The sequence below is a fragment of the Trichogramma pretiosum genome, unplaced genomic scaffold (assembly GCF_000599845.2).
Source record: "Trichogramma pretiosum strain Unisexual culture from Peru unplaced genomic scaffold, Tpre_2.0 scaffold34, whole genome shotgun sequence".
Classification (NCBI taxonomy): Eukaryota; Metazoa; Arthropoda; class Insecta; order Hymenoptera; family Trichogrammatidae; genus Trichogramma; species Trichogramma pretiosum.
In genome coordinates this window covers 402928-427845 of record NW_019641683.1, presented here as the reverse complement: position 1 = coordinate 427845, position 24918 = coordinate 402928, and the positions used below count along the sequence as shown (strand labels likewise).

The 24918-nt window shown below is 31.1% G+C and overlaps 1 protein-coding gene and 1 non-coding gene across 8 annotated transcripts; one reads left to right on the top strand and one right to left on the bottom strand.

The window, feature by feature from the left end:
• Positions 1–3440: 3440 nt before the first annotated feature.
• Positions 3441–23221, top strand: LOC106656879 (ras-related protein Rab-37). 7 transcript variants are annotated; one of them, XM_014378165.2, is made up of 8 exons: positions 3441–3475; positions 7218–7347; positions 9847–10107; positions 12124–12234; positions 21668–21776; positions 21996–22106; positions 22583–22724; positions 22868–23221. In XM_014378165.2, the coding sequence occupies exons 2-8, from the start codon at positions 7291–7293 to the stop codon at positions 22998–23000; spliced, it is 924 nt and encodes a 307-aa protein (XP_014233651.1). In that variant the 5' UTR covers positions 3441–3475; positions 7218–7290; the 3' UTR covers positions 23001–23221. The 7 variants fall into 7 exon arrangements, with proteins under 7 accessions (XP_014233651.1, XP_014233811.1, XP_014233564.1 ...); XM_014378078.2 differs by lacking the exon at positions 3441–3475 and adding an exon at positions 3825–4082; XM_014378243.2 differs by lacking the exon at positions 3441–3475 and adding an exon at positions 4079–4115.
• Trnam-cau lies at positions 4881–4953 on the bottom strand. The gene has a single exon. It is a non-coding gene; the product is annotated as a tRNA-Met (tRNA).
• Positions 23222–24918: the final 1697 nt, after the last annotated feature.

Here is a 24918-nt window from a genome sequence, read left to right as displayed (position 1 = left end):
TGACTTTTCGGCGTCTAAAACACAAAAGTGCCGCAAAAAAATGAACTATTTTCAAATTTCATGTTCACGCGTTTTTTTTCACTCCTGGAGGTCCTAAGAACAATTTGCGGGGGTCCGGGCCGCTGGGCACGCAAAAAAAAATTTCACCTTTTTTTGTTAACGAAACGGAATTTTATTTTGAGATTTGACCATATACTCGGAATATACCAGACACAAAATTTGACGAAAATCAATTTCGGACCCACCACAGAGCTTCTTCAATGAGGAAGTAATTATGCAACGTAGAAAAGTTTGATGATCTGCATTTAAATACTGTTTTTGATCTCTAAAGGATAAATGGTGGTTTTCCCGCACACGCTCGTTTTATGACGACTTTAAATTTAGGGAAAAGAATTTGGAAAAATTAACACAAAAATACTTTTTTCAAGTCTTTGGTATGCAGCTTTGAAATTTCAACAAGATCATCGACATTAAATTTTTTAAATTCAAGACTCTTTTCAATGAAATATATCTTTATCGCACAGTTTAATTTTAAATAACATTTTTTGCAAATTTACGGGAAAGAGGCCTTTATGACCGGGAAGGGACCCTTTATTTAGGTTTGAGATTACTCTGTTATATTAATGAGTAATTTTTAATGAAAAAAAGAGTAAATATTGATGTTTTGTATCATCTATTTGCTTATGTATGGATAATTGTAAGTGTAAGTGTATGGGTGTGTGTGTGTGTGTGTAAGTTTGTGTGTATTTAGTTTCATTATTAATGAAGTTCAAATTAATTTGGTATGTGCAAAATTTTAAAAACGGAAAAAGAAAGCAACAAATGTAGTTAAGAGCGCAGTACAAGAGGCTGCAAGTTTTGGATCGTAGCTTAAGTAAAAATTGAAAACCCCCCGTACAAGTTACATCCTTGGAATTGTCTTTAAAAAAAAAAAAAAGAATTTGGTTCCTTGTGTGTCTTCATAGCTGCAAAATTACTCAATTTACAACCATCCGAAGATGCCATAGAAAACAAAAAAGTTTAATATAACGTCGGGTTTTGACCTTCCTGTGGGTATATCTCCGGTCCTTATCACACAGAGGGTTGAAATTTCACGGAAAACTTTCTCTTAATATGTATAATAAGCCCTGAAATTGCAGCCAAATCGGTTTACCGAACCTCGAAAAATTTTTCAACGATTTCATTCGAACGTATAACGATATTTTATTTTTTGAAATTCAAACTTCAACTGAAAAAATAGCTTTATGCGCTTAGCTCGCGGCTTTTCTCTTTTTTCATATGGTAGTAATGTTCTATTGCTTTAATAAGACGATCGGCGTCAAAAGTGTTTCATTGCTTCTATCTATCATTGAACATACCTGTATAAAACATAGATAAATAATATTATAATATTTGAAAAAAATTGGATAAGTTGCCAATCGAGGGCTTTGATTATATATTCACCTGATAATTTTCAAGCTTTTTTTTTCAATCTGTTCATACACAGTGAAAACTTGACTAATACAAACCCCTACGTGGCAGCACTTGTTTTGTTGAGTGGCATGCCATGGGCGGTGTCCCAATTGCCAGAAGGCGTGGGGAATGAGGAGAATTCGCTCGACACTATATCACAAAACGTTTGTTGGAAGGTGTAGGATAACTCTTGTTTAGTTATACTCTCCTGCTTTCATGGGCAACCAGACGCAATCGTGCAAGATGGCGCACTTCTTGACATTAATAATTAGATTAATGATACATTTTCTACTTCAAAAATAACGATAGGATTGGGATTAGATTTATTTATAATTAGATTTATGATTTTTCAAGAACATATTTTTGAATTTTGTTAAAAGGAGACAATTGATATGAATTTTATACAATTTTATAAACATTCAATTTTGATTAAATATTTAATCATTATGAATATATTTCAGAAAATAACAATTATATTTATTTGAATTTAGATGATTTGATGCAGCTAATTGAAAATATAAAAATATAGGATAATATACATTTTTAAAAATTTAGGAAAAAAGTTTTGAAAATGGATATATTAGTAACAAAAAAATTTTTCACATAGCCACATATAATTTTTTGGAAAATTATAGCAGACTATGTTATGTCTATCGAAGATGTCTATCGCCATCTTGTAGCAATTTCTTGAACTCTACTCCACTCTCTCTTAAACAGCTTAGACGCACAAAGGATGCTTTTTCGCAGTCTAAAATGTTACAATGTTTTAAATAATTTGAAAATCAGCTAATGTCTTGCGAATGTTTGGTATTACTGAATTATTTTTCAACGTTTTAAGTAATAAGTTTGTTTAAAAATAACGTTGCAGTATAGAATATCAAAGTTGGTGCGAAATAATCAATAATTGAAAATTTATCTTATTTTTTAACCTATTCTAATCATCCTTTAGCACCTAAACTTAAAGTTTTTTTTATTTATTAGTAATTTTTTTATCTCAAAAACCTATACTTATCGATTAAGCATCGATTAAGCATCGGTTGCATCGATTGCTTATTTTTCTTTATATGCACACGCACATGTATGTGAAATTTATAAATTCTTTTATTATTATTATTTTTTTTTATTTTATTTTATTATTATTATGTATTCAAGTAAAAATATGTTAAAATAAACCTAGCCTTAGAAATGACTTTTAATAAAATAACTCTGAAAAAAAGCAATAAAATTTTTTCATGAATTAATTGTCTAAATTCATTTTTAACATCAATTTATTTATAATATTTATTGAGCTTCTAACAACAATTTGAATCACATCCAATGAATTCAAAATTAGTATTAGTTATTTCCAAAGGTCATGCTTTACACAATAAAATGTATAAGTTAATTTTGCATAATTTATTCTGAGGGATTCCCAGTACATCTTAAAGTAAGTATACACACATGATATTAATTAAATTTCCTATCAAATAATAAAATCAAATACATTTATTTCATTGGGAATAAATTATATTTAAAGTTCATTGTATAGTTTGTTATTCATTGCAAATAAGTTGAACATACATTTTGAATAATATACCTCTAAGTTTAATTTAGTGTTGTGATTGTTGTACATTAATATGGCTTTGCTAAACTTTCGTAACCAAAAAGATTGTGTTACAATATAGCGCTATTGGAATTATTTTAATTTTTTCAATCTCATACATTCCATAGTTTTTCATTATGAACTTTTTCAAAATGTTTTTTTGAATAATCAGCCTGTTTGTATTTTCATTTTTACGTACACAATAACTTCTGTGGCTATATAAACGTGACGTCACGCTGTCAATAACGCGAATCGATTTGCTCTAATTGCAGCGAAGAACATGAATTGCAGAGAAATTCAACAGCATTTGGTACTGTTATCAAAATCAAAATTAATAGTATATAAAATTACTATCAATAAAAGTGCTTTTAGTTTATTTATATGGTGTAATATTTAGATTATTATGGTTTAACTTTTATTTTAAGGAGTATATTTATTCGGGTAAGTATTACAAGAACATTGGGTACAATACTATTAAAAACTTGAATTGAAATTTCGTATGTTTCAAGTAACGCATGCAAAAGACGAAAATATTAATGTCGTCTCATATAATATATTATTTCAGAATTAAATATTCAAGTTCTATTAAATTGAAACTAAGTTACTTCCGCAAAATTATGTATTTCGACGTTACGAGCAATTGCAATATTGCAATAAATACATTGCATGCGCTGACGCGATGCGATGCTTGCAGTGCCTTCTTGCACTGCAGTGTAAAATCGAGGTTAGAGCACATGAGAACGCGCTTGCGTCGAGTTAAGCTTTACCTATACATACGAAATACGCAAACGCGTATTGTAACTCTGCGCATCTCTGTTTTACACAATTGTTCTAGGCAGAGAGAAAGAAGGTATCAACAGATTCTTAAGTCTAATTTATTTTTATCAATGAATTTTAAAAAAATGACGGTCTTGAAAGTGTCTAAGCCACGTAATAGATAATAGGTTTTATAAGTATTAAAGTTGCAATTGGATATATAAGCTGTGGAACGTGCTAAGGAGAGTGCTTCGACTTGTTTTTTTTCATTGCAGTGATACGATCACGGCAGGTTCGTACTTTGTTTATGAAAAAATGAACCAGTGTGAGTCTTGAAACTTGTTAGAAATTTGTCTGCATTCATATCAGTCACTTATAGAGGAGGTTGAATGTTTAGTACATGCTCATATAGTTATTGCATTCTCACAATGCCACCTAAAGAAAGCGCATGTGTAGAAAAATTTTTTAATTGTAATGCCAATTGGTGTCCGTTTAAATTAAAAGATAAAAAACACTATTTGTTCAAAACACTATGTAGCCACTACAATAAATCAAGTTTTGAATAATATGGTGAAAAAATAATTTAATGCGGGTCGCGTACCAAAGAATGAGGGCAAGTGGTTACTTTGTAACTATATCGTCTATACTATATCGTAAAGTACGTTTATTTTTATCGAAGATCGATGCTTATTTTACGTTTGATGCTATTTTAGCCCTGTCTAATAGAGATTTAATTGTTGAAAACTTTTTTCCTAGTAACTAGCATAAACAACTCACTTTTTAACTAAGATTAAGTTGAAAAAGTTTCATCTCATATTATCATCGATTATAAGTTTCCAAAAAATACATCTACTAAAATGTTTTTTTTTTCTTCAATTTTTTATCATATCAAATCATTCCAATGACATTTATTACGTATTTAAAGTGGAATATTTAATAGTAAACTGATACTTGAAACTTATAAAAAATTGATAGAAATATCGCTTTGTTCCGTTGATACAGCTAAATGAATTCTCGGAGCATGAAATTCAAACAATGTCAGTGATTGTAGACGATAGCTAGTTCTAGTATTCTCAAAAACATCAAAAAATGCCCCGGGTGAGGATCGAACTCACGACCTTAAGATTATGAGACTTACGCGCTGCCTACTGCGCTACCGAGGCGCTATGAGAGGGGTGGTTTGTCAGCACTATTATTAATTCAATCATTTTTACTACTCACCACGTTACCACAGTTCTCATGAAATATTTTCCATACTCCGTTTTATATAGAATTATAGCATTGCTCGTGTTTCTAATAGCACCGAAAGCAATGTTGAAGATAGCAAACTCGAAGTTTCACTTTTTACGGAGAGGCTGACGAATTCGAATTGTTTAACTAGTTAACTATTCATTGAAATTATTCCAGAAACTATGGAATGAATTGTATAATTTATTCTTGTAGTGTCGCATAAACATAAAGCAATTTTATTATTATATCCACTTCTTTATGAATAATGGCATTGAAAGTCTCATTGACGTACAGCAAGGTATGACTTGACTTTTCTTGATATCCAATTGGTAAATAATTATATTTTTTGGAATATTGAACCTAATCCTACATTTCGGCAATTCAGTTATTTTTATTAAAAATTCAAATGAAACAATTAAGGCCATGGAAAAATTTTAAAAATATTATTATTTCAAAAAAATAATTGATCGAATCGATAAATGCATCATTGTTTCAATGAAATCATTATATTGCTCTGAATCTATGGAGTAAATTAATTGCTTCTATGAGTGATACCTTTTACATTCACAAAATATTTACTTTATACGAGATAATAAAAAAAATAATAACATACATCGCCATTGTTTTGGGAAATTGTCGTAATCCGGAGAAATTACAGAAAATTACATTTCTTTTTGATAAATGATATAAAAAAACGGGTTATGCAATAAAAAAAATTAATAGTATATTACTGCCCTAGGCCGCGAAAAACAGAAAAGTCCCAGAGTACGTGTAATTAGTGGCCGAGGCGAAGCCGAGGCCGATAAACACGTGCTCTGGGGCTTTCTTTTTTCGCGGCATAGGCCTGTATACTATTTTTCATACATAGTCGCCAGAAAATAGCTCTTCTCGTTTTGCGCAGCGGCCGAGAAGTAGTCACTTTCTGGCCGCTGGTATGAAAATGTAAGTATTTCCCTTACAAGAATAATATAACTCAAATATTTTCATCAATTAATTCAGCAGAAATAGTCTTCGCAGACAACGTTTGAGAATTTTTAATAATTTTCTTTGGCATTATCTGTAATATAATTATTTCTGTTGACAATATTTTGGGAGCGATTCTTTTCGTTAAGGAGGTTCTCTCAAAATCGACTTTCACCTGATTCATTTGCAATTTTAACCATATATTTTTAAAAATACTTTTTATATGTAATAGTAATTTCAGGATCCTCAGCAGTAGTGTTTTTGAGATATAATAATTCAAAGTTTAGTAATCCCTACGCTAAAATGTCCATAAGACGCTCCTTTGCGTAATGATACTAATCGCATGGTCAGAATATTCTTAAAAATTAGAATATAATTGTTTATTAAGTACAACAGCGAGCTTAGATACTCGGACCTCGAAAATTTGCGATCGATTAGTCGCTTCCTTCACGTTTTTTAAACAACAGCCCGTGACTACGATTTGACGACCTGCATAATTGTTCAGTGAAGGAAGCGACTAATCTATTGCACATTTTCGAAGTCCGAGTAGTACTGAGATCTACCTCAAAAACTTATAGAAAAAAATTCTTTTTTTGAACATCCTGTGTTAACATCTGGGATAAATCCGCCATCTTTGCATTTCGCGGTGGCTATATATATCGCTTACGATTCCTCAATTGATAATTCCGGCTTAGAGAATAGTAACGATACAAGTGCAATAAGTAACACTTTTTTAAGGGTTCTAATAGCAGGGCCGAAAAGTGTCCCCCACAGCGCGAGTGTCATATGTAATTTTATAGTAATGGACTAGCAAGGAGACCCCATCAGTTGTGGGTGTCCAATTCTCACCAAAATTTTTTTGTGGCTTCCTGGTATCCAATCATGAAGCTCAGTATGCGCAGTTAAATCCCATGGGCCCTACAAGTAATTTTTATGAACATTCAAATGTAATTATAAAAGTTAAATAGAGAATAAATCGTTACTTTGGAATTTTCATTTAATTTAATCTTAGATACTCTTACCCATCATGATAACTATAAACATATGCTTCCTAATACAACATATCAATAACATACTAATAAAAGTTTCAACAGTGTTATGCACAATCAATAATTTAATGTTAACGTACCCTGCCAATAATCTATATTTATAAAGTTTCATCCTCTAATTAAAAGAGCTTATTGAACTTAAAGCTTGAACATTAAATTTTTTTCTCTATTTCTATGTCTACTAGAAATAAACTTAAGGATATCTCGTTGGAAAATATTTCACATTGAAAAATTCATTGTTGATAAGAAGAAAACACAATGAAAGGCAGCAACAATGACTATTCAACTATGGTTACCGTTCCACTTTCAAAACTTGTAAGTAAAAAAATAATAATATGCCGCCATGGAGAAGAGAGGTATTTCAATAAACTTGGAGTTCAAAAAGTTGCTAAGTTCAATGATACAACTAATAACATATAACTTAGCACCATAATACATTTTATGTTGTAATATGTTATAACGTAGGATTTAGCACTTTTTTCCCCTGAGGTTATTAAGATACCTTTCTTCTCCAAGGCGACAAATAGTACTTGTAATTTTCAAAATAGTTTGATATTTCATTTGGAAAATCTTGCTATTTTTATTTAACACCATAAGGTACATTTTTTGACAGTTTAAAGGGACTCATAGTTTAAAAATAATATATATTTTAACGGGTACAATTATGATTTTTTAGCAAAAAGCGAGAAATTACAGCATAAGCCGCAACTTAAATGCTCCTATTTTCGGTCATGCCCCTATATATACAGTTGATAATTAATATTAACAACTAAATTGTACGTAAGAAATTTTTTTTTTAAATTGGCTGAATGAATTAAACAACTTCAACAGAAATATATTATTCAAATTCAGATATCAAGTTTCAATCCTGTATAAAAAATTAATTCAAAGTTGACCAAAAATAGAGGTCTGTATACTTTAAAGCTGTACTTCAGACAAAATTAAAATTTTGAAACTATCAAGAATACGTAAAAAAAAGAAAAAACCTTCATAGGATAAATTTATAATATATTTTGCCTCTAGGGACTGAAAAATATAAAATTTCAGAGCATGTGTAATTTATCAACCGAGGCAACACTGAGGCTATCCTGTTTAGCAAAATCAAAATATCAGTTTAGGCTGTGGGACTCACAAAAAAATTAATTTGCACCAATGTAGTAAAAATGAAAGTCTTAGAGCACGTGATTATCGTGTAATTTATCAGACATATGACCGTTTTTTGCGATTTAAAGCGTTTTGGGCCTTTTCTAGGTGTTTTTGGCTCGTTTTATGACATACTTCTATGTCTCCAGGCCGTTATTCTGGGAAGCCCACTCAGAATGGAGCAGTTAAGGGCTCTCTATACACACTCAGTCGGTAATGCTAGGCTACCATGCTATTTATGCTACATTTGAAAAATTGGAAATGTTATTCGCAAATAACCTTGTTGACGCACATTTCTAGTACACTCATTAACATTGTGGTCGAGTTTTATCCAATTCCATGCATTAGTTCTGGCATGGAGGGCGCTGTTGGCCTTGGCTTAAGAAAATCTCGTGCCCAACGTGGAAGCGGAAGATGCAGAATTGACCTAGATGTCGTTGTGGTCGGCGGTGATGATCGGGGATCGACGAGGTCTGACTCTTCCTCCTTAGGTGTTTCTTCGAGTTTCTCCGCAAACTTCTTCTCGATCTCCTCCTCGATCTTCTTCTCGAGCTCTCGTGTACGAGCCCGAGATCTCCACTGATATATCCGCCTTCGTTCCTTCTGCTGCACGGTCTTGGGCATGAGTCAAAATTACCTCTCTTTAGAAGTGCTTTTGATCGCTACCTTCTGTAGAATGATAATTCGACGGTAACCAATCAGTGAGAGAAGCAGTTGCAATAAACTCTGCTAGTCTCGTTGAAAGGTAGAAACTATTAGCCAATCAGTGATAGAAGCAAAAGCAATGATCCTTTGCTAGTCTCGTTGAAAGGCTCTCGTATTTATCAATCAATGAAAAATAACAAGTTAGTTCAACCCGGAACATGCCGGAGCTTTATTCACTCCGACTCTTAACGATTCTCAGCCATAGTTTGTTTATACACCGCGACTTATTGTGTACGTGCCACCTAGCGGAAAGTTATGAACTAACATGTTGTTGGCTTAAATAAACAATTGAACGTAACAGTATAGAGGACCCTTAATAGTTGACATTCCAGGGAGGCGTTGTAAATATTTTTGTAAAGGAAAGTACTGATCGGAATCGATTAGATTGTAGAGTATCCTTTTTCTTTCTGATAATTTGGACAATTCCAACTTTTTTTATAAAGTTAATAATTTCCGAGTAAAAAATGAGGGAATTTTTATATCACTGCTCGGTATGAATTCGCCATTTAAGAAATATATAGGGGTTAGATAGAAATCGCGGCAATGCGTTTCTTGAAGGTTCAGAGAAAAATTGCATGATAGCTGATGTTATGGGAACCCAGCTCCGAATGCAGGGTAAGGTAGAAAATTGATTTTGAAAAAAATTTTAAGTAAAAAATCACGGTTTTTTTTTAATTACAAAATAAACGATGATTGTGTTTATATATCGCAAAAATAACACCGGATTCTGAAAGAACATATCCAAAAACTGCAGGATATGAATTTTCAAGAAAAGATTTTTAATTTGTCCATGATTTTTTTACAACGAAAAATTCATGCACAAAATTGCACTTTTGCGGGTTAATGGGACTTCACATTGATAATCTTGTTGAAATGATGAAAAAAAATTGAAACTTATTATTTATTAATTGGAATATTGCAAAAAAAAATAGATCTAATGTGAATTATTTTATTTTTTTGTCCTAGGTAATAACGGGGGATGATAGTATGAGTGATGACGTTTTCGAACAAGACGAGGATAAATCTGAATCTATTTATTCTCCTGTATCTTTCCAACCACCAAGTATATCGTTGTCAGGATCCACTGGATACAGGGATTACAAACCACCGGCGGAAGTATACATAATAAATCAACAATCAGATTCCGTACAAAATTTTTTACAAAATAAAACATGGACCAGTGTATTTGCGAAGGAACAAAATACTTGGGAAACTATTTTGCACAAGGTAAATAATTTTAAATTAATTAATAATGATTATCAATTATATTAGTCTTCTATGGCAAAAATATCATAAAAAGTAATTTACGATACAAGTGCCATGAGCAACACTTTTTGGCACGGCGTAGTTTAAAACTAGCGAATTTCCTCGCTCGCTAACGCTCGCTTGGTAACGTAAGAATTTTGTAAGAATTTTTAAGAAAGCAATAAATATAAACTAAGTTTTTACAAGGTATATACCAGGTTTATATAATGTATATGAGTAAATCTCGTGAAATTTTAATATTTGTGTCAACCCCTCAATATTCGTATGAAAACATAAAAATTACCATTCCTCGCATTGTTTATGTTTAGTTTTCAACTTTTTCTTTTCTTGAGAACAACTTCCAGTGGGATGCAAACTTGAATTCATATAAAAAAATACATTTTACGGCGTTTTCTATGCGTTTTGAAATTCAACGCATCCTATTTTTAATTTTCAAATTCTGATTCCCGATAGACCCAATCGAGCTTTTTTATCCAAATCATTACCAAACAATCCTGAGAAACTGTACTTTCGAAAAAAATGTCACTGACTGGTGTGCTTCGTTACCCGCGCCTTTTACACTCTTAAGAAAAATTCAACTCGATTTTTAGTAATTTAATGATATTCATATATAATTCCAATATCTCAATAGGCTCCACCATGAATCATCACCAAATTATGGGGAAAAATAGTTTTTGAGTAGCAGAATCGAGTGGTATGTCTATTTTTGATGTGCGTGCTTTGTAAAAAAAGTTATATACGATATAAACATGGGCTTTGCCCAAGCCCATTGTTGCTTTTGAGTGCATTTTAATCGAATTTTGCGATGCACATCAACAGTTTTACTTTAAATGGCGCAATTTATATTGCCTATACTAGTTTTCGACATTTTGGAAAAGATGACGCTATGTGGTTTTTTTAAATTTCAAAAAATCAATATTTTAACCGAATTTAGGAGCAAATATTGTCTTAAAAATATGGTTCATCAGATTCAGCTTTAACATGTACTTTTTCAAATCCTCGAAGGCCCTCACCCAAATTTGATGGGCACTATTTTTTCAGGTTTTTGAATCACTTGTAAGTCCTTAAAAAAAATTTCACGAGTGTGCTTAAAAAAAAAATTTTTTTTAATGGCAAAATATTAAAATTTCGTAAGGATTTACTCATACACCTTGTATTTACAAGGTATGTACCAGGTACATATTGTTTTGGTGAATATTATTGAGGTAGGAGATTGACTAATGACACGTTGTATTTATAACTAATAATAATAAGTTTATTATAAGAGTACAGGCGAAGACGCGCTCGCGACAACGGTCGATCGAGATCTGAATAGATGCGCTGTATGAGTGAACAGAAAGAGATTTACATAGAGAGAGGGCAGCACCCTTGTCGTACAAGACGCATACGCGTATTATAGATTTTTTTATTCCTTAGCACATATATTAGACTGTAAGCAAAAAAAATTTTTTTTTATTTTGCCCGGACCAAACGGAAAATTATTTTTTTTTAGTCATCGATTTTCCAGATTTTTTAGGGAGGCCAGAATTTTAGCGCTAGTTTCATTCAACGCGTAATATATAGATTTTTATAGCACTGCGTGTGGCATAAATTCACATTTACGGCACGCTTTTCGGTGGCATAAGTCGAACATTCTGGTAGCGCAAAGTGATCTTAGCGCACGAGCGTACGCGAGTGTGATGCGAACGCAGCGGCGCCAGAAAGTGCGATTCATGGTTCGGAAAAGGGGGTATAAATGTGAACTTAGCACAGTACTATAAAATGTTGTACGATACTCGTGCCATAAGGGACACCCTAGGTGCGTTCGGACCAAACTATGCTGTGCCATAAAGTGTTACTTATGCAGTCGTATCATAATGTACTATTACTTTTTTAAACGGACCTAATCTTATTATTTCCATATAAAATTTGGCACCGAAATAGAAAGTTTTTTTTTTGTTTCAGCTCACAATTTACAATGAATAATTTTTTTTGCAGACTATATTACTTGGCGATAGTGGAGTTGGAAAAACATCTTTATTAGTACAGTTTGATACAGGCAAGTTTCAACATGGAACATTTGCAGCTACCGTGGGAATTGGATTTACGGTATTTCTATTTTATTTAAGTTTATAATAATTAAAAACTAGTTTTTATTATTCGAATATTTTTAAATTTTTCAATCGAATAAATTAAATAATAGAAGAGTCACCCTAATCAATTGTCAGTGTGGGTTAATGTAAAAAAAGTGTATTATTTGAGCTGCGCTTATTTTTCGTCCACTAAGAGTTCTGAAAGTGATATTAAAAATAACTTTAAAGTTCCTCTAAAATTGAATAACCCTCAAGCAGATATTATCTACTTTAACATTTTGTGAATTTTCAAACGTTTTTATCATCGTCTATTTTCATGGTATCGAGATGAAGAAAACAAAATTTCCAAGAAGTCAAAAAAAAAATTTGTTTCGATACGATTAAAATAGACTAAGATATAGAAACATTTGAAAATTGATCAAATTTCGATGAAGTTTTTTGTTGCGATAATTTTGTGGCGGAGTGTATATGTTACCGGCAAAACCCGCAAAACCCGCTAGGCAAAAAGTGACTTTTGACTAGGCAAAAACAGAAATGCCTAAGATTTTAGGACATACCCGCAAAAATATATGAACTTCTTAAATCTTAGGCATTTAGTGCAATGTCTAAAATTTTTTAGGCAAAACTCGCGATGTCTAAACAATTTTAGGCATTACTGTGAACTAATAATTTTAAGTAAAACTAAACCAAGGATGAATATTCGTAAATAAGTTGGATGACGCTTACATAATAGGATCTCGACTCTCTAAGAGTTAACATGCAGTTAAGATAAGTTAATCTAGGCTTGATCGAGATTAAGAGAACTTCAGGTATTACTTCAACAATATGTTGGCGGCTGCCTACGTGTTCGGGCGCGCAGCGCACGGCCGCGTAGGTCTTAAGTTGTTGGCGCTAAGAGAGGGGATGATGCGGCCCGGTGCGCTGCAGAGTCAGTCTTGTACCGACGGCGACATGGCCCGCACAATCACTCAATAAAGTCTAGCTCCTTAAGCTCAACTACGACTCCAACTTATTCCTCTCGAGCACCCTCCTCACGACCGGGACGCGTGCACGAGGCGACGCCGCTTTAGCCACGACGACGACCGCCGGCTCCTCTGGAGAGCCTGCTACAAATACTAAAGTAAAGTTCAATATATAATATAGATGTAAATTTCATTACGCTGCTAATATTTACACCAAATAAAGTAGTTGTTTTAATACCGTTGTGTACATAAATTAAATCATATACTTAACGATACAAGTGCCATAAGTAACACTTTTGGGCACGGCGTAGTTTAGGGCCTGAGCGCAGCGAGGGTCCTAATAGCTGGGCCGAAAAGGGTCCCCATTACCATGGCATTATAGCACTGTGCTAAGTTCACATTTATGCCTCCTTTTCCGAGTCATGATTCTGCGTTCTCATCACATTCGCATATGCTCGTGCTCACCTCACTTCGCGTTACCAGAAACTGCGACTTATGCCACAGAAAAACGTGCCATAAATGTGAACTTATGCCACGCAGTGCTATAAAAAATCAAATGAAGCTAGTAAAGTGGCATTTGTTGCAAACTGAGTGAAAGGACAATATATTATAAATCAATAAAGTAGTACCCTTATTACAATGTTATTACTAAGTTGAGACCCATCCGTTAAATATGTTTGTGAGAAACTTGCAATATAACTCATCAATGATCCAACTTTGTATTTTCAAGTTTTTGCTTTTCCTTTTCTTTTTTTCTTCTTTTTTTGTTCTTCATCCTTTCTCGGGCAGTCGATACATCCACAGCGTACTGGGAAGACGTTGCTATGTTTGCGGACTCCCCCTATCTCGAATGAATATTTATGGAGAATTCTTCCTGTGGTTGTATGGAAACAAAGAGTCAGTGCTATACGTGTAAAACGTAATTGAGCACAATGTGTGACACAAGCTAGAAAGTTGAAAAAAAATCACAGACTCTTACTTAGTTGACGCACAATAAGGTGAAGCGGAAAGTGACGGTGGCTGCGAATTCAATTTATGACATTATCTTCTATTTGTATTCTAGTAGGCTTGAACGTAGCATCAAGAAAACTTTAAACAAAAACCAATTTGCATACTGTAACGTTTTAAAAAATACAACCGAGTTTTGGCTTATCAGTACAAATGTGGGCTGTTTGTTGTATTTGAACAAATGATATACTATTTTAAACAAAATTACCATCTTACCTCGTTCGCTGACGCTCTATTGGTTTTTCGACTTTTTGTTGAAAAAGTTTTACTCGTTTAAAATATGTCAGTTTTTTTTCCTATCTCTATAAATCTTTTTTAAAAAGGTCTGAAGGAGGCTATGGCCCGTGCACAGGAGAGATTACTACACCCCCTCCCTGCTGGCTCGCATTTACCCAGGCCCGAGGACCTGTAGGGCAATGGATACCTGGGGGTATACGTAGTGCATACGCAGTACACCATTCGGTAGGTGGAAAAATAAAAAGTCATCCTCGTTCCTCCAAAAATCAGTTATTTTTTTCAGAGTTATTTTAGGACTCGGAAAACGCCATTTTAGCCGATATCGCGTTTATATTTTACCTATGTATATTTTCTTTATAAATTGAAATCAAAAAAATTAAGATAGCAAGAATTTATGTAAGAATTTTCCACCGAGTAATATGATATACTTTTCATACCAGTGGCCCGAAAGTGACTACTTCCCTGCCGCTGCGCAAAGCGGGAAGAGCGATTTTCGGGCCACTGTGTATGAAAAATAGTATACAAGCCTATTCCGCGAAAAAAGAAAGCCCCAGAGCACGTGTTTATCGGCCTCGGTTTCGCCTCAGCCACTAATTACACGTACTCTGGGACTTTTCTGTTTTTTGTCTATTTGATGTTCGTTGTTACTAATTTCACTGTATTCGCTTTGTATTACAGCATTTTGTTATTAAATAAATTTACCTTTTGGTTACGTATCGTAAATGAACAAAATTACAATGGTTACATTCTTTTATTTTTCTGTGTATACGTTCTGTCATTATTATTGTCAAACATTACTATATCTGATATCACTCAACATTCTGCAACCAAAGTTGCCGCTAGTAATAAGATACATTGGACTATGAGCATTATTAAAAAAACAAAGCCAAGTAAAAAAACCTTTTATCAAATTTTAAGGCTTCAACAATATAGTCAAGCTGAGTTTTTCTTTTTTACTTCTTCGTTTTTTCTTCATTTTTTCTTCGTTTTTTCTTCGTTTACTTCTTCGAGTTTATACGCTATCAAACACGTTTCGCTGTATACTTATATGCTACACGGAGCTAGAAGTACATGTACATATATCTGTGTACATATTAATGCGGTAAAATATGTGCACGTGCGTGCAAGCGAGAGATAAAAATGCTGGGGCAAGGTCAACATGTAGCTATATTGAGAAATCTTTTTTAACATACGCTAATATGAACAAGTTGGAAATGAGATCATTTTTTTAATTTGTGATAAAAAACCTTTCAACTAAAAATTATAAGAGAAGAAAAAATAACGAATAATATTTTACAATTTTTTCATGTTAAAGGTTTAAAGGGGGCTTCAAATATAAAATAATTGTATTCAATGTTGAGAAAATACTTTTTTCCTTCCTTCTATAGAGTTTTTTAAAATTCCAAAATTCTTATTTTTTACTGAGATACAATTATTTCTGTGAGATTTTTTCGTATGCTTTGCACGTTAAATTTTTCTTCTTTTGAGTTCTCTAAAAACATTAATAGGTTAAGTCTAATGCTTTTGAAAATTTACCAAATACTTTATTTTACATTTTTAGAGGTATAACTTTTTTATCAAAGCATTTCAAGTAAAGTCATTTGACTATAATTTAGCTTTTAAAAATGATTCAAGTAAAAAAACACGAATTGTCCAGTTTTTGGCTACCCAACTGAGCCCTCCCTGAACTAATTAAGGATTATTGATGGGGTCAATAAGTACATGGACCGTTTTTCGATCTTGAATACATTTTTGTACATACGTAAGAGGTTTAATTATTTTTAGAGCAGCCATAAATTTTTTTCGAATATACATATTGTATAATAAACATGTTACACATGTATAATAAACGTTACTAAAAGATCATTTTTAAATTAATATTATTTTTAATATTAAAAAACCTATATTTGAAAGTGAAAAATTAAACCCTCAAGGAATGAAAGACTTTTTAAGAAACAAATTAAATTTTTGTTGAAATTCATAGAAAAAATAAACATATTGTCAAAAATTCGATAATCTTTCCGCAAACTTAGATAATTTATATAAGTTCTAAATATTAACGTTTTTAAGAAAAAAACGTTGACAAATCGATACTCTACATTGATGCTTTGGGGGTTTGTATAGGTCTTGAGAAAGAGGAACATAAAACAATTATTCGAGTCTTGGTTATCTGGTCCGTTTTTAAGTGTTTAGCTCTCTTGTTCTCGCGCTTTATAATTGATGAAGTGTTTTTATGTCTAATTGAAATCAGTTACACTTAAATTTTTGAATAGTTAACTTTCTGAAGTTCAGCAGTTTTCTAATTCTAAATTTCAGCAGTTAAAAATAAAGGGAATGTTATTATAATATATGTACGATGGATAATTATAGACAATACACGTAGTTAACGTGGTTTAAATAATGCCTGACTGCGTAAAGATTACTATAAATATCAATGAATTTTCCTTCTACGTTCAACATTTTTCATTACGTGCATTAAGAATCGTAAAGTGATAATAAGTCCATGAATATTGTTCGCATCTTGAATTTATTAAGCTTCATTCTAGTCTGTCAAATATTTATTTTGGTATCACTATTAAAAGTATTTAAGTAATATCTATACAATTAAAGTGTTTTTAATTACAATATTCATATAATTATGTATTAATGTATTTTTAAAAATCATCTGATAAGCTTGCTTATTGCGTCGGCGTAAAACGTGCATGTGTTTCCATGACAACGCAGCATCCTTCTGTGTTCTATTATAACACAGTTTTATGACACATTTAGGTTTGCAAAGTTCTCTTGTCTACAGTGTGCATCTCACACAGTTCCTGTACTTACTTATAGGTATCCTCTTCGACGTTGGTATTTTTTCCCTTTAATATCACGCAATCAACTGTTACCAAAACGTGTATTCCTCATGCATTACATATTAATTATTTAACGTATGAGGTAATACATTCATGTATATTTAGAGCCACGAAATAGGTAAGAGCAACCAACATATTATTAGTTTTAAAAAATTTGAAATTATAAGCTTCTGTTTATTATGATTTTAAATTATTATCTATTTTAATGAAGTATTATACAAACACAAACATTTTCTAATTTCTTTGAATTCTTTCATTTTTATACTCTATTTAAATATTTCTTGTTACGACATACATTTCACAATAAAAAAAATACTACATAAAAATGATTTTTCCTATCAATTCTGTGTTAAAATTTGCCGGAACATTTGAATTTGGTTATAATTCGTTTATTTATTTGAAAAATGTAAAGTATTTTCAATAGTTTTTTCACCAACTAATTAATGACGATTAACGTAGATTTTTCAATTTCAACTGACAACTAAAAAAGAAACAAATTATCACAAAAAATTGTATTTCATTATGTGTTTATCTAAAACAGTAATTTACGGCACAACTTCCCAAACCAAAAAATACATGTGTAACCATTTGAGGCTCGCTATTTTTTCTCTATTCATAAGATAAGGTCACTGCATTAAATCTCATACATTGAGATAAAATTTATTCAATAAGTTTGCGCTACCACGTTTTCGAATATTTCAGAGACATCTATAAAAATTAATTTTTTTTCAAAAAAAGAAAAATAATAATAATAATAATAAACTTACCACAATATGAATCATACATGAACCAGTACTTTTTCATTCTAATTTCAAATATAATTGTAATAATAAATTTTGGTTAAATAATTAGTCACTGCTATTAAATCAGGCTTGAAACGTGATATAGGTGACTATTTTTGAAAGCTAAACGCCAGCCCCTTTCCGCTGACTTCCGGTTTTTATACTCTTATCGTTCAACGCTGTAACGTATCAGTACAAGGTGTAGCAAATTATCGACCGAGAAATTTCGTATTTTTACAAACGCTTCAGTTCTAAATTTACTTTGTTGAGGGATTGAACGAATACGTTCTGATTTTAAATTTTTTTAATAATTAATGCCGTTTGAAAGTGAAAATAATTTTAGTGTGATCAAGATATCTAATTAATTGTAAGATCATACATTTTTAATTATTTACGAAGCACTTTGAATTTTATTTTAATTTTATTATTAATAATTAAAACTTATTTGAACATAGTTAAAATTTTCTATAAATTTGTCGAGTGAATTGAGTTGACATAAAAAATGATTCTGTTCTTAAAAATTAATTGTATTAATTTATACAAATAATTCACTGAGTATTGCTTGAGTTCTTATATCTTATGATAATGTTTATTATTGCTATATGACACTAACCAAAATCTTCAATTTATCATCCATATTATAAAATATAATTAAATTTTATGATGATTTGAGCAAAACTCATTTATCTAATTTTAAATGATAGTTAAATAAAGTCATAAATTTTTTAATTTCTTGTAAAAATGACACATTTTTTATCTACGAAATTTACTGTGCCTTACATTGATGTACAAATGTTTGTATAGTTGTTCATGTGTATCGACTTAGACCTAGCTTCAACTAAATAAAAATTTCATGGTCATAAAAATTCAGACTTATTCGTGAAACATTTTGCCAATCATATAAAATATTAGATTTTCAATGAGAAAAATATGTTCTTTATTTGTAATTGATTTTTTCATGAAAAAAATCAATAATAATAAATGAAACAATTTTTTGTATTTTTTATTGTAGAGTAAACTTAAACGAAAGTAGTGTACAATTATTTCTTGCATATTTTTATCAGTAAATATTAATTCGTTCGGGAAGACTTTTAAGTAGATTTTAAAAGATTCATCGTTGATGCATTGAGTGTGGCTCAGTGGTTAGAGTACCCGCTTCATAGACGCATGTGTAGGGGATCGATTCCCGCGTGTGAGATACTTTTTCCATCTCATGATAGTCGTACGATGATGAAAATACGAATATTTGAGATCAACTGCATTTACTCTGCTGTCGAATTTGTCATTCGTTCTGAATGTCATATTCAACTTGATCTATGAATCATTCATAGTTACTCTGAGTACGACAATTTTTTCTTGATAAATTATTCATAATTTTAATAGAAATTAAAAGAAATATTTCTTGAAAAAATTAACTCGCTAATCATTTGTTTTAGTTATTACAATTCAATTGGTATTAATAGTTAAGTATGAAATATTTGCAAAATAGTATGCGCTAAGTTATCTTGAAATTCTAAAAGAACTTTTATATCGCTTTATGAAATTTCGACGTATAAGAATTAATTGCGATGCATATGAGGAAGCTCTCTCTGTATGTACTTGCCAGAGGGAGCACGAAGCACACTCCTCAATTAATAACATTATTAGTAATTAATATTACATGAAACTATTGATAAAGAATTTTCTTTCAATTTTTTACATCAAAAAATACCTTTTAACTCAGTGCTCTTTTAACGTTCGTTTTATGTAATAGAAGCATGGTAACACAATCGAGCTGACGAAACAAATAAGGAACAGTATTAAGTAAAAAACAAACCCGTAACAGGCGCCACTTAAACGATTCGATACCGCATGACGAAACTGCAAGCATCGTTTTGCGCTATCAAAGACGAAAATATTCATGCCAATACTCATTACACCATATATCATATTCATCTTCATGGCAACGTCAACTAATTCACTATCGGTTGATTGTAAACTTTCACATCAACATGTTTTACGGTCATAAAAAATTATTATGATTTTTAACAATTATGATTAGTACTTAAAATTGAGTTTGAAAATTGATCATGGTGAATAAACTAGATGAAAATATAAATGGAAATTATAAAATTACTATATTGAGCTAATAACAATATAATAAATTTTATTTTTAAAATCGAATATTTATAATTACGTTTGAAATTGATATGAATGTACTATTTATGGAAGCTCACTCTGGAAATTAAATATTAAAAAAAATTATAAAATTAGAGTAAAATCGATAAAAACAGGTTTAAAAGAATTATCACAAACTTTTCTTAGTAAGTCAGCTAATAAAGCTATAGGTATAGCGCATTAACAACTTCGAAGCAGGTATTAAAAAATGAAGTTGATTGACCTTTCTCTTTTTGAATTTTGTATACTATGTGGTTCGTACGTTCGCGCAACCAGATTTTCTTTCGGTGCCGTGCGCAGTGAACTGGCAATAAACGAGGAGTGGCCAAGAAGAAGAAGAGCAAACTGGTGCTCCAACGAACAGAGAATCATGAACGGGAAAGAGGTAGCTGGGTCCGGAGAGCGCGATTGGGCCTTACTGCAGCCCCACCATCGACTCACTCGACGCCAGTCGTCGGACGAGAGCAGTGCCTCTCGGCATCAAGCCACACCCGACCATTGCGACCTTCAGTGCAAGGTGTGCTCCCACTCCACTCGCTGTAATATACTGGTCTCTACTCAAACATATGCACACACACACACACACACACACACACACACACACACACACACTCATAAAAAAAAGAGAGAGCGTGCACTTTGCCACGGATATATGGCCCGGATACATTCAACTATAAACAGCACACCGAGCGTTGATTATTGTTCATATTTCTATCGCGTTTCTCTGAACTTCAAAAGAGATTTTATTTTTGTACATAGTTTTCTCATTGATGGGGCTAATTACAAGTTTATTTTTAAATAACAAGATTCAAAGAAAACTTTTCGTATCAACAAGTTTGAAATCTTTGAATTAATTTAATTTCGAAATGAAATATGTGATTTAACTCATGATGATATTTCAAAAACCACAAACTAAGAAAATTGAAAGTAGCATTCTTCACTTTTACTCGTACATGATTGGACAAAGCAAACAATTTCAATAAAAGCGAGTATAGTATAACAAATGTTCTAATTTAAAGGAGTAAAATTGAATTATCTCAGAATTAATGTACTGTAAAATATAGAATATTGTAATAATTAATTTACTCATTCTATCCTTACAAAAATAAATTTACCAAAACGTTTTGAGAAAAACTGGTTAACCATGTTATAAAATAAATAATTCATGCATAATGTATGAAATACAGGTGATGCTTCTTGGAGACAGTGGTGTTGGAAAAACTTGCCTTCTTACAAGATTTCGTGATGGGAAATTTTTGTCCGGAAACTATATTACAACCGTTGGAATCGATTTTAGGGTGACTCTTTTCTTTTTAAAAATTAAAAATATTCTTTTTCTAAAATTTTAATATAATTTTAATAAGGCCTGTTCATAATTCGGTTTAAATAACTTTTACGGTATATAAATATTTCAAGTGAATAAATAAATTAAAGAAAATTTTTACTTTCAGAATAAAATGATACTTGTTGATGACAGCCAAGTTAAATTGCAGATATGGGATACTGCTGGGCAAGAAAGGTTCCGAAGTGTGACTCATGCTTACTACCGTGACGCACATGGTAAGAGATTATTTTAAAAGTTTACTAGATAATCAGGCTTTGAACAAAAAACTTTTTCTTAAACTTCTTCCTTGCGTTTGCTTAAAAAAGATGTAAGGTTGTAGAATAAAAGTTTCATATAAATCAATAAAAACTTACAATATAAATGTAAACAATGAATGAAATTTTTCATTTGAATTAATATAGTACAAAAGTATTAATATAAATACTCTTTACCAGCATTACTACTACTATATGATGTAACAAATAAACAAAGCTTCGATAACATTAGAGCTTGGCTTGGAGAAATTCGAGAATACGCTCAAGATGACGTTGTTATCATGTTATTAGGTAAGATGCACTAATATTTATTTACAAAAACAGAAATTAAAGACAGACCATCTGTAAACTTCATTTGTGCACGTAACACTCAGTCAAGGAATCATTCTGTCCGTTTATGCATACAATTTCCTTCTTTAAAATTAATTTTAAAATAACTAAAATAATAAAAGAATTAATAAGCTTTTTCGCTTGCATTCAATGTCAATGAAATAACTGTTTTTCTTTTTTTTATTATTACGACAAAATTCATCGTAAACAGATTGCATATCGTACGCTAAAAATTACCCTTATAAAAATTTCCAATAGGATCCCGCGAAATTCCTATTGGAATCCTATAGGACTCCTGTAGGAATTTCGCGAGATCCTATAGGAAATTTTTATAAGGGTAGATAGTTGAGTTTTTTTACCTACAATTATAAAATAAATAAATCAGGTAGCCCTTAATACATTCAATAGCTGTTTCCAATACATAAATATAATTCTAGGTAATAAATGTGACTGCGGTTCAGATAGAGTTGTAAGAAAAGAAGATGGACAACGATTAGCGAGTGAATATAAAGTACCTTTTATGGAGACTTCAGCTAAAACTGGTCTTAATGTTGAATTAGCTTTTCATGCAGTTGCAAGGTAAAACATTTAAATAGCTATTTGAAAGAACCTTAAATTTTTGTGATGAAAATGGAGACGTTTAATTAAGTAATAATGAAAGAATATATAAATTATTTATAACATTATTTTATTACTAACTCAATGAAAATTTATTCGTGCAGGGAGCTGAAAGCAAGAGCTAAATCTCAACAAGATGGTCATTCAGATGAAGGTAGCTTCAACGTGCATGATTATCTTCGGCAGCATCAAGCGCAAAAAAGTGACAACTGTTTTGCAACAAACTGCCTAAGTTGAACGGCAAAGATTTATTGTAATCATTTGAAATGTTTGTTTAAATTAATAGAATAAGCTTCAAAAAAGTTGTATAGGGCCCAAACATAATAAACAATTACTATTCATTTTAAATTAGTAACAGATCCGCACAAATGTATTCCTAATGATTCCATTGACGATGGTATTCTACATTTTAAAAAGTAAAAATAAGTTTAAAAATTAATAATTTCTATGTTTAAATAACAAAGCATTTAAGATTTTAAACCATGATAAAAATGCATTTACTAAGAAATAATTTTTACAGCGAATAAAGAGTGGAATATGTGCAAAATGTAATATATATATATAGTAGTTTGTGAATATGTTTTATATAATACATGCTATTGTATAATTGTACAAATAATGAGTATCAAAATGTTCAAGACTCATCCCACTTTCAATAACACACTGTAATAATCATTTGCTTTATTAAATGAATAAGTTTAAGATAAAAAGACTTTTACCAAGTTGTGACACTTTTATACGTATATTTTTAAAGTTATAAGTAAATTAAATTAATAATTAATTAGAATTATTAATTATATAAATTTTGCGAATTAAACTTAATCGTCAGTTTATTCAATGAAAACTATTTACATGCGTTTTTAGTATAATGATTACGAGTTGACCCGAAGACAAAAATTCGTTTTATTTATTTATTTTTTTGTTTAAATGCTCTTTAAACTATTTTTTTTTTTTTTTATAAAAAACCTATGAGCAAGATTGAGCACTCTCTAGTCTCTATTATAAGTTATTCTGGTAATTCGGTAATATTGTTGGTGTATCATATTCTATATGGATTCTTGAATTAGTTTTTCATTTAAAATTCTATATCAATCATATCAGTGTTACAAATAAAGTTACAAGGATATAGTTTATTAAATGTAAACTAAGATAAATAAATAGATTCGAATTCTTAGAACGAATTTCATGTTAACTTATGAAATGCTTGTTTTGTGTCCAGATTAATAGTAGAAAATCATTTTTAGGATTATACACTACTTAATAAAATTATTGCAACGCAAAATTTTATCGAAATTCTGTCAATTTTCAAATGCTTCTATCTTGGACTATATTTATCGTATCGACACAATTTTTTTTTCATTTCTTGGAAATCTTGTCCTCTTTAAATACATATATACTACGATAAGGTTCGAGTCAATATCTAGTTACCAGTAGTATTTGAGCACAACACTAAAAATTACTGAAAAAAATTGATTATTTGAACGTGTACTAGTATAACAGTAATTTTTTTATTGAAATCTTACATACACAACCGCAAAGTACTCTTTTCAAGGAGTAATTTAAAAAAAATAGAGCTCTCGACGATAATTTTTGCGGCCTGTAGGTAGCGAGCTATTTTTTTTAAATTACTCGTTGAAAAGAGTACTTTGCGGTTGTGTATGAGATTTCAATAAAAAAATTACTGTTATACTAGTACACGTTCAAATAATCAATTTTTTTCAGTAATTTTTAGTGTTGCGCTCAAATACTACTGGTAACTCGATATTTCCTTATCACAGTATATATGTATTTAAAGAAGACAAAATTTCCAAGAAATCAAAAAAAAAGCCGTGTCGATACGATAAATATAGCCCAAGATAGAAGCATTTGAAAATCGACAAAATTTCTATGAAATTTTTTGTTGCGATAATTTTGCTGGCGAGTGTATATGGATTTAAAGAAGCCGAAATTTCCAAGAAATCAAAAAAAGTTTGTCTCGATACGATATACCAAGATAGAAACATGAAATTTCGTGTTGCGATAATTTTGTTGATTAGTGTATTTGTGTATTTTCTGACGTTCTTTACGAAGAGTAGCACTTTTCCATTTAAATCATATAAATGTACTACTCTTCGTAAAAAGATTCGATGCACTGTAGATAAATATTTTTACAGAT